Raw genomic sequence first — 11535 nt, forward strand, 5'->3', positions numbered from 1 at the left:
CCTCTGCAACTAATCCAGAACAGGACTGCAAGACTTGTCTTTGGCCTCAAGCCCTGGGATCGTATCTCTCCAGCTATGAAATCTCTCCATTGGCTCCCAGTGGATGCAAGGATTAAATGCAAAACCCTCTGCATTGTCCACAAGGCTTTCTGGGGCTTGGGTCCAAAATACCTTCAGCTATCCCTCCGCAAATACCTCCCCTCTCGAGCTCTTCACTCCTGTACCGCCAACTCCCTCGGGGCCAGTCGTTTTTCAAAGAAACGAGCTGGGGGTAAATCTGTCTTTGTCTGGGGCCTCCCTCTGGAATAGCCTCCCTGCCACTCTAAAACTTGAGGAGAACCATCGCCGGTTCTGGAAGCACCTCAAGACCTTCCTCTTCTTCTGCCTTTGCTCCCCCTCTCCCCTGCTGATCTGTTCTCGCTTGGCACCGTGCACCTGGCCACCCTCTGTCCTCCGGCCTCAGGTACCTGATCACCCTGCCACCCTCTCACGCACTGCCTCCGGGCCACCCCTTGCACTGGGGTCTGTATCTGTACCCATACAGCCACCACCCTTTTTTCTTCCTGCACTTATCAGACCTAACCTGTCTGCTGCCTTCAACCCAGCACTTGCAAATTGCTGGCTGCACTCCCACTGTTTGTTGCCTTTATTATTTATTTATTGTTATTTATCTGTTTTTCCTCTGCTTCGCACTTTTCCACTTCTCCCCCCTTTCCATGCACTTGCACGTTCTCAATGTCACTGGGCCTAGTAAGATCGCTGTTTTGTTATACCCTGTTCCCTTCCCTTCCCTTGTCGCGCTCTGAAACACTTGTGTACGAGTGCAATAGAAATAAAATATCTATCAACCAACACCGGAATGAGTGCCTCTCTTTACTTGACTCCTGCTTACCTCTCTGTTACCCAGGTACAGCCAAGGGAGAGCGTAACAGGAGTATACCGCTTCTTGTCCTGGGAACCGTTATCTCATACATGCGGTCTGTTCATCTATTACTCCCTTCCCTCTTCCTGACCTTGGCTCTGACCTTGAGCTACTTGCTCGGAACAAGTCTCTAGAAGACGTGTGTTGGTAAATTCTGCTGCAGCCTCTGCATTAGGGAAAAATGGCTGCACTTCTGTCTTCTTGTTACCATATTGCGACACACAGCCGCACCTATTTATCCTGTATGTCCCCTGCCTTTGTATTCAGCATCTTATCTAACTATAAATTGACTGCCCTATCGGTGTAGTGAGTCCCATTATTGGTGCACAGGAGCCTCCTATCCCTTTATAGTATGTTGCAATATTTATACTGCACACTATTTGGGCTTTCTACAAACTACCTTACCTGTGTTGCGACCTAACTAACTCTTTGTGGCAGATTCCATGTACATTCACTTTGGTTAAGCATATTGTTTCATGGAACTCAGTTTAACTCCTATCACCCACCCCGAGGTTCATGGGGTGGTAAGGCTGTCTCAGTTTGTAACGTCTCTTGCCTTCACGGTAGTGGGGTGGAGTTGGGGCAGAAGCTATTACTGATGTTTTCATCTGTCGTAATACCCTTACTAGCCTCTCCCAGGCACGAACACGCCGGGGGAGGGGAGAGCTTCTGTCTGTGTCTCTCTTTCTCTCTCCTCAATTAAAGGTTAGTCTCTCCTTACAGAACCATCTTCTTTACCTTTTCAAAATCCAACTTCAAGCACACTAGACAAGCTTTTAATGGCTGAAACGCATCTGTGTCGACATCTCTTCCCATAGTGTTTAATGCCAACACTGCCTCTATCTTCAGTTGTTAAAATTAACTTGCTTTTTCTAATCAGATTCGTATGATCCCATAAGAATGTTTAATGTCTGTCTCTCACAAAATGTTTTGACAACAATGTCTTTTGTTCATCAACTACTTTTATAGTTGTTTACTTTCTGTTCTGTTGAATATTAATGTGTTCCAATCTCTGTATTTAATCACAATTTTGGTAAACCTTAAGAGTGGTATCGGTTCTATAATTCATTAAATAAATGGTTGTGGTAATCTCGTTTGGCCGCCCTGATCAGTTATGCCTATACTACATTTCTCAGGCTCATCCCAGTCAATGCCAAGTGGTCGGTAATCGACCTGCACTTCCTCCCAGTTTGATAATATCTTAGCTGGATGACGGCCTACTTAATTGCCAAGGACTCGACTTCCATCGTGGCATAGGACTGCTCTTGGAGGGAGTGTGGGGGCGGGGGAAGTTTCCTACTGGTGTATAATACTGGATGCTCAGTCCCGTCGTACTCGAGCAGCACTGCACCCAAGCCAACTTTGGAGGTGTCCATCTGTAAAAGGAACTCTTTATTCAAGTCTGGCATCTTAAGGACTGGTTCTTGGATGGTTTTGAGGCCCTCAAAGCTCACCTGATCTTTCTTATTCAAAGTTAGTTTTTGGGGTTGCAAGTTCTTTAGCTTGTTGTTGAGATTAGCTGCCATTGTGGAGTGATTTGTGATGAATCTTCTATAATATCTGGTTATACCTTGGAAGGTTTGAAGATTGTGTTTTCTCAGCCTGTGGATGGATTAGGGCAATTCAAACAACGTATCATAGATAGTTTACAGCAGACTGGGCTATGTGACCCTTTCGTGGGTTTTCTCTTAAGCCTGCTTTTCTAAGAACACGGGTGCTAAAATACGAATGTACGTGCTTTGGCCAGCTGTTACTGTGGACCACTGTATCGTTCAGATAGGCCCCACAGAAAGCAGTGTATGGTGAACACTGTGTCCATTAGCCGTTGGAAAGTGGCAGTAGCTCCATGTAACCCAAAGGGTAGGACTTTGAATTGAAACAGGCCTTGTGGTTTTGAAAAGGCAGCCTTTTCCCTATCCACTGCATTCAATGGAACTTGCCAGTACCCCTTTTCAAGTTGAGTGTTGAAATGTACTAGGCTGAACCTAACTTGGATTAAGTGATCAATCCGTGGCATTGGGTAATTAACAAAGATGAAAATCGAATTTAGTTTCCTAAAATCGATGCAGCAACGCCAGGACTGATCCTGTTTGGCAACAAGGACAATAAGGGAAAACCAAGGATGAGGGCTCGATCAGCCTTGAGCATCTCCTCGGTCTCCTGCTCAATGATTTTTCTTCTTGCTTCAGAGATCCTATAAGGTTTTGTTCGGATGTAATGCAAGAAATTAGCATCTCTAACTGGTTCAAAAAGCACTTCGGGGAACTGAGACAATAAGTTGCTAAGGTCTTCTTGGTGGTAAAGGGGCAAGTCTGGGGATGACTGTTGGTTTCTCATTTCTGAGTCAGTAAGGAGTGGCCATAGTGACTGGTTGTTAAGCTAGGGTCTTCTCTCCACTCTTTGAGCAGGTTAACATGATAGATTTGGGTGTTCTAACATCTATCTGGGACAATAATTTATTTTCTCCAGTACTTTGTAGGGGGTGTACCACTTGGAAATCAACTTATTCTCAGATGTTGGAAGGAGAACTGAGACTGACCGACCAACAGAAATGGATCGGGTCACAGCGTGTTTATTATAGACTACCTTTTTCTGTTTATGGGCTTGTCGTAGATTTCTTCTTTAACAATTTCTCTATGGCTGCTATATGGGTTTTAACTTTTGGGTAGTCTGGGAAATCTGTAAGGTGGCCGCCTCTCTCCTCGCAGGTTTCTTTTAGCATGTCTAAATCATCCAAAGGTTCCCTCCCATAGAGTAACTAGAAAAAGGGGAATACCCCGAGGCTGCCGGAAGGGGTCTTCGGGACTGTGAATAAAGCAGAGGGTATCATGATATCCCAATTTTTCCTGTCGGTTTCCACCAACTTCTGCAAGATTCTTTCTAACTTCTGACTGAATAGTTCTACCAAGCCATCAGTCTTATTGGAGAGAAGGGACAAATGCACTGGATTTGGCAGACGGTAAAGCCATGCCCAGCAGCCTCTGCTGGTGCTCCTGTGATGTCACTTCAGGTCCGCTCTGCTAGGCTGGCCTGCCTGGCCACTTCTGCAGCCCTTGCCGCTGCTCAACGCCAGTGTTCTTCTGCAGGGTCGACACTGCCATTAGCCAAGGTTAGGAGGGGCTGGGAGTGTGCCTGACTTCACTCGAGCACCTTGGAAGTTTGTTTGGGGGTGTGAGCTCTCTCTCACCCCTGAAAGGGCCTGATATCATGCCTTGTCACACAGGGTAACATCTCTGCATGGCTGGCTCGGTCTTCAACGTTATATAGTTCTAAATCTGATAAATAGTGCAACAAGGACTGACTTTTTTAAAAATGTCTTCCTATTGCCCCATCAACTAACCTTGTAAGAGTGGCTGTGTCAGTCCTGTCGAGGTCCAGAACTTTGACCTGCAAGCTTCAAACAGATGGCTGCAGCAAGGTTAGCCCTCTGCTCTTTTTGAGGCCAGCATGTTTGTGCTGTGTTCTATTTTGTTTTCGCCTGGGATCTGGAGTGGTTGATGTTGTGACGTGTGATACCCTGTATTACAGGATGTGTCCACTGTCATGCTGTTCAATAAATATGGGACACACCCAGGCACGGGCGGCAGTCCCAGTAACCCTAATGCCAGGGCCGGTGTATTGTTCCTGGGAGGCTCCGCACACAGACCTCTCCCATAAGAACTGGCAACGAGGTGGGTCATGAACCCTCACGCTCGGCAGACACCTGTCAGCACACAGTTTTGTGCACTTCATCTGGTGTGGCTGAAGCACCAGCTCCATGGCATTGCTGGCTCGCTGTGGGTGGAGCCAGGCCCCTCTGGCCTGGACGTTGTAGGGGCGAGCAGTAGCACCAGGAGGCATTTGCTGTGTGCCAACAATCCTGGTGGCTCCCCATGAGGGCGGGTGGAGCCGGGCCTGTCTGCAATGTGGTGCCTGACGCAGCACAGCCGTGCCCTGTTGACAGGGAAGCGCGGCCTCTGTGTCATGGAATGCAGTCAGGTACCCTACTCCACCCAGCAGGCTCCCACTCCCAAGTGAGAGGGGAGGTGGCGTGAAGAGATCCTTGCAGCAGAGTGTTTCCCTGACTGAACTGGGTGCTTCCACCGCTTTACAGCCTCACGGTGCTGCACAGGCTCCCATGGCCACGTGTCCCGAGGCTCATCATGGGTTGCTTGTGCCACGGAGACTGCTGCTGTGGCGAAAGAGCAGGGTGTGATCCTCCCGAGTCATGCTCCATGCGTCCTGTAAGTGCTCCACTGGGGCCAGTTTGCAGCCCTAGGAAGGGTGTTTATGTCCCTGGCCCATGGGATATTGCCACATGCGTCTGGCAAAAGGACGAGGCGACGCCATGGTTGTTGAGGACGAATGTGTCCTCATGATGCGCCTCAGGAACATTCTCCAGTGGGTCTTTATAGAGAATCCAGTGGCAAAATGTGACAACTCGGGTCCTCCTGCCACTCTGGGCCCCAGATGGGACATGTGGGTCAAAAGGAATGAGATGTTCTTTGCCACTGCAAGGGAAATAGACTAGGTGGCGAAGATCATCCACCACTGCACGTCCTGTGTACTTGTATGATGTCCCAAGACTGGGAACTTGATGTTCTGAAGTGAAATAATCATTGTTAAACAAAACTATTCACTGTCGCGCCATGTTTGAGATTTTAAGTCTGTAATGCAGGAGGATATTGCATATTGTATGAGGCAGGATGCCTAGGGAGATGGGCATTTTATCCAGATCTCTTTGAAAAACCCATGCTTAGCCGAGGGATTTTTGTCAATCGAACTGTGATCCTACTCCCTGCATGCACTATAATCTCCATTCTACCCAGAGCACCATCTCCCGATTGTAACATAATATGCTATTTTAACAGGCAGAGTATGTTGCTTGTGCCAACTGCAGGGTGGGTGGAGGGATTGGATGGAGTATACTGACTGTCGAGGGCAAACCGTGGGAACTCCCTCAGTGGCCTGGGAGCAATTTTGGTCGGTCATGAACTGTACCAAAGCAGATATAAAGGTGTGTTCTTAGAATGTGGCAAGGGTTAAATGCCCTGCTATGGGGCTTACGTGCAGCTACTGTGGCAAACCCAACCACTTTGAGAGGCTGTGTCGTGCCTCATGGCCGGTAACTCGGCCCTTACGGACCACCTCCTTCCCCCCATCTCAGCGTTGGAGGTGAGGGTCCGCACTGCAGGCTAACCAGGTAACGGTTTTGTCCTGTCATGTAGGGGCAATGGACATCGTGGATGCATTCTTTACCTCTGCCATCTGCTTTTGAAACCAAGCAAGATGACGGCATCCCAGGTGCTCGGTGTCTTATCCTATCTGAACAAGTGCCAACCCTTGTTGGCGTGTCACTGAACGTGATGCCCTCTTCCCAATTTCACAAGTTATGCCCAGCCCTGAAACTGGCAACACCTTGCATCCAAATCTTAACATATGGGGACTCTCTGCCACTGCTGCTGGATGATGTGTTACAGATGTGTACTGCACAGAGGCGTTGGTGCAAGCAACGCTCTATGTAATGCCCTTAGTGAACTACTCACCTGACCTGCTCAACAGCTGAGGACCTCTGTCTAGTGCACTTCGTGTAGTAGGTGTACCAGAGGGGACATAGTTGGACTCTTAGTGGAATTCCAGGGGCTGTTTAATGGTGTGGGTTGCCTCAAAGACCAGGCGGGTGTGGCTACATTTGATCCAGTCTGTCCAGCTGGTGGCTCTACATCAATGAAGAATCCAATTCCTCCTGATAAGGAAGGTTGAGGAGGAATTGCTCATGCTGGAAAAGGCCCATATCTAGTGGGAGGAGGGCCCCACTCTGTGGGTGTCACCCATTGTGGTGGGCAGCAAACCAAACGTCCAGAGGAAATGTGGATTCGGATGGACAGGCAGCTCCCCGATGGAGCAATCCAGAGGGAGCAGCACCTGACGCCAACCCTGGACGACATTCTGGCCGATCTGAAAGAGGACGAGATCTTTTCGATGATCGTCCTGACGTCTGGTTACCACCAGGTGCCACTGCACAAGGAATCCTGCCCCGTTACCACGTTTTCATCACACATGGGGCTGTTTCACTACAAGCGGCTCTGTTTTGACGTGTCCTCTGAGCGCATGCTGGAACACCTCTGCTGCAGAGGGGTGATGTCGATGATGACATCCTGATTTTTGCTGCAATGCAGAGGGAACACCTGGTCAGGTTGGCAGCAGTGCTTCACCTGGTGCAACATGGGCTAATGCATAACATAAAAAAGTTTGTACAGTCTAGTGTGGATTTGTTTTGGCTTCGGGTTCCACAGAAAAAGGACTCCTCTGACCCTGCCAAAGTTCGGTATATCAAGATGATGGCGGGCAGACATCCTAGTCGGAGGTGCAGAATTGTTGGGGAATGGGGATTCTCTCCTGAGGATTTATTCCAAACCTGGCTACGCTGAGAGGGCCACTCTGGATCCACACGTAAAAAGACCAGGAGATCATCACAAGTTCCCCGGTATCCGGTCGGTAATTCCGACGGGATACCAGGGGGACTACCATACCGTTTCCGCCGCCCGATATCTTGGCATTAAAGGGATATTACAAGTGGCGGAGACGCCAGTAAATCAGCATTCCAATATAGTCTGATATGACTCCATGGGATGGGGATTCCGCATTCAAAAGCACTGACAATACCAGTGCCGGTGATTGCAGCATTTGTCTGCCGGTAGGGGCCTGAGCTACCGGCAGGTCAGACCTGCCAGTAGATCATAGCCCCTATCGGCAGACTTGTAGTTTGCCAGTCTGGAAAGGTGCTGGTATGTTATTACCGGCACCTTATTTCCAGACCGGTAAACATGTAATGATCCCCCAAGACGAACTGGGGAAAGGAGGTACAGGATACATTTAACTGCATGAAGGCGGCCTGGTGGCTGAAACATTATGTTGTACTTCAACCCTTCTCTTGCCACAGAGTTGGTGGTTCATACCAGCCCAATGGGACTGGGGGCCATACTCCTGCAGGTGGAACCTCAGGGGGAGATGGGTGCTGCATCGCCTATGCCAGAAAAGAACCACGACGGAGAGGCGGTACTCCCAAATAGAGAGGTGGGCTGACAGTTTGGTGTTGACACTTCCATCTGCCGCGTTCCACGCTGTGACAGTGTTTGCTGATCACAAGCCGCTGATCCCAATAATGACCGGGTCGGCGCCACGGCTGACCGTCAGGTTGGAGTGGTGGCTGCTACAGCTCCAAGATTATGGAGTGACTCTCCTGTTTTGTGCTGGTGCCAATAACATGGCTGCAGTGACATAGAACTTCTGAATAACATGATTAAGTGGTAGTCCTGAAATCTATGTTCGTTCTGACATTGTGGCGACCACGTGCTGAGTTGTTGGTTTACAGGAGCTCCTAGGATGGCTGCGGGATGGCCAATGGCGATCGTTTCTGGCCACTACCTCGCCCAAGATTCCGGAAAGGCAAACATTTCTTCATGGTCTATGGAGAGTGCAGTGAGTTGTCAGTCGTCCTGGAGAGCGTACTCCTGAGGTGCTCACAGCTGGTCATCTCCCCATAGTTGGAGCAGAGGTTGGGCCACCAGCGAGCAAAACCAAGGCATTCCTCAGGGAGAAAGGATGGTTCCCTGACCTGAACGGCCATGTAGATGAGCCTGGAGAGGTGTGTTTTGTGCCAGGCGGCAAGACCCGTTGCCAAGGCGCCGGCCATTGAATCCCCAGAGAGCCGCAGAGCCATAGAAAGTTCTCGGCCTGGATTTCTGGACCCTGCATCAGTCAAATAATTTCCTTGTGGTGCTGGATGAATTCTCCCAATACTGCATGGTGCTGTGGCATCCACAGCAGTGGAAGACTGTGCTTCCTGTTGTGGACGAGTTGTTCACGGCGCTTGGCCTTTCAGATTCAGTCAGGTCAGACAATGGGCCACCGTTTCCAGGCAGACAGTTTGCCAATTTCCTACAGTTACATGGAGTAGAGGACCATTGCCTCACACCGTGCTGGCAAAGGGCCAATGGGGTGTTGAGCGGTTCATGCAGGCTCTCAACAAGGGCTTCCACATTTCCCAGGACAAGGGCCAGCTGCTTGAAGAGGATCAATGTCATTCCTTCTAGCGTATAGCACAATGCCACAAACCACGACGGGGGTGGCACCACAGAGGCCATCATGGGGTAGGAAGGTGAGGTCGCTGTTCCTGGAGCACAAATCGAGGGAGTTAGGACTGCCATGCACGGATCAGCTAAGGGCCACGCAGCAAAGTGGCAACGCCACAGAGATGAGCAGGCGACGCTTGGCTGACACACCCCTAGAAGTGGGTGTGGGACATGGTCCTGTCCTGCATGAGGTATCCCCGCCACAAGCTATACCTTCCATATGAGTCAAGCCCCTGGGTTGTGACATGGAAGCAGGGTTTGATGGTGACCGTGGTAAGGAGAATCGAATTGCTTACCAGAAATTGTAGTTTGTTCCACCCATACCAAAGCAGTCAAGACTGCCCTGGAGGGCCAAAGGAAAGTCTATGGGGTACAGGAAGAGGACCAAGATGGCGGGACTGACCAGAGGTAGTCTGAGCAAGATAATAATGAGCCGGTGGAGTCCCGGTACCCCCGGCATGCAGTAAGGAAGCCCCTGGGCGTTTTGCGCCAAACATACAACACGATCATGGACTGAACTGGATAGCTTTCAGCTATTGAAGCATGCGCAAGAGGGAGAATATTAGCATAGGCATAGGGCCTGGGTGGAGTATGGCACCAGTAAGCTAGGCGAGAGGATTTGGTAGACTGATTGAAGAAAGGACTTCGAAACAAACCTAGTCCTTCGATGCTCAGTGGTCGGAAGGTACACCTTATTTAAATTTACAGAGTGTAGGTTGCACAGAACTCCCACCTCCACGCACCCCATCATTGCTTATTCGGTTTATATCAGGGTGTGGATTTATGACTTGATATTGTTCAGCTTGATATATAGCTGAGGGGTAGGTAGTCTTCTTCCACGGTCTGGCTCCCGCAATTGATGGAGATGGTACCTCCAAGCTAGTTTTTGTAGAAGCATTCTTTTAGGTGCCATTAGTGTGTACATCACACATGGTCTAAGGTTGTGCTATGTTGTATCAAACTTGAAGAGCGCACTGCCACCCTAGGTTTTCCTGGTGCTAATCCATAAGAACACACTGCTTCTTTCGTTGGGCCGGTCACAAGAAAGGAAAAATAGAACCTTTATGGAAAGAGCTCACACTACTGGTTTGTAGCCCACGTCATTATTGAGCCAGTGTCCAGGGTGTGCACCTACCTAGCAGAGGAAATTGCTGCCGGGCTGGGGCAGAGCACAAAAATAGTGGTTCCCTGGTCTGCTGTTTATTTTTCTTGTTGAAATCATAATAAAATACATTGGTCAATCAGTCTGGGGCCACCTACAAGCCTCACTCGTTTACTAGGTGAAGAGAGGTTTTCATTCAACTAATGAACCAGATGACGTTTTGTTGTAACCCTGTGCTGGTCACATACCGTTATTGCTATGAAGCCCATCTTGATGATGCTTTGTAGAATACATCCCCAAAACTCACTGGGCTGCCCTGTGGGCAATAGATATGGTTGTGTGTGCTGTGCTTAGTATAACCTGCTGCCTTTTCTTTGTTGCAGGGGGACACTTCTGGAGATTACCGGAAAATTCTTCTGAAGCTCTGCGGCGGGGAAGACTAAGGATTCCGCTGCCAGAATAGCATTTTTTTAATATAACATGAAGCCTATCGGACGAGCAGCTTTGTGTACTTTACTAATTGTTTAGTGCAGTGGTGGTCCTTTTTTATAACTCTTGAACAGCACATGCAGCGGCATTGTAATTAACATGGCATTGGAGTTGCCCATTGATTCCATAAAGAATATCTAAAACTCGTTTGAGAATTGTCTTTATTATATTTTTTTATAGCCCTTGTATTTTTCAATGTCTGGTTAACCACTCTGTAATCTAATTACTCAAACTGCAGGATTATCGGTCCGCACTCACCAGTCCTGTATTTTATTTCAGAGTCTAATTTCCTTGTATAGAGTTTTGCCATCAGCTAGAGCCTCTGAAATGCCTGGGTAAGGAAGGGACAGAACTTCATTACGAGTTTGGCTGTGTGAGGAATAAAATTGAGGTAATTCAGTTTACCTACACTTTTCCAGCATCTCCAGAGATAAATCCTCCACTTTGCCTCCATAAATTGGCAGTATTACCATCTGGTAATTCACCTGAAGCTAATACCGACCAAAAATCCGCATAAAATAGGGATTTACTCCGCCACTTGTGATCTGGCATTATTGCCAATGGAGGTAAAAACTCCAGTGGTAATACTGCCGGACCAAGTGGTAGTAACAGTAATGCCATTTGGTGGTATTTCAGTGGTACTACCGCCGAGATACCACCAAACTCGTAATGAGGCCCAGAGTCTTTCAAACCAATACATGACTCTTCCCTGAGCCCTAAGAGGTGGTGGGTGGATTGAGTGCAGTGGCCCATCCTGTATTTAGTTATGGCTCCTGTGATGCTCTATATTGAATGTGCCATTCATCCTCACGTGGCCGAATGTACAGCTGTTGCCCTCTGCTTGCTTCCTTGAGCACTGCATCGCAAACTGCACCACTTGCACTACTCGGAATATAGGAGTCCTTGAC

General features: G+C 48.8%; 1 protein-coding gene across 1 annotated transcript in view; it reads left to right on the forward strand.

The window, feature by feature from the left end:
* Positions 1-10773, forward strand: part of ANXA4 (annexin A4) — a 222912-nt gene extending 212139 nt beyond the window's left edge. Inside the window, exon 13 of the mRNA XM_069618906.1 lies at positions 10522-10773. Coding sequence (XP_069475007.1) covers positions 10522-10581 — 60 coding nt within the window. The 3' untranslated portion in view covers positions 10582-10773. The remainder of the gene's footprint in view (positions 1-10521) is intronic.
* The last annotated feature ends 762 nt before the right edge of the window (positions 10774-11535 follow it).

Source organism: Ambystoma mexicanum, chromosome 10, assembly GCF_040938575.1.
Source record: "Ambystoma mexicanum isolate Mex_15411 chromosome 10, UKY_AmexF1_1, whole genome shotgun sequence".
NCBI classification, from domain to species: domain Eukaryota; kingdom Metazoa; phylum Chordata; class Amphibia; order Caudata; family Ambystomatidae; genus Ambystoma; species Ambystoma mexicanum.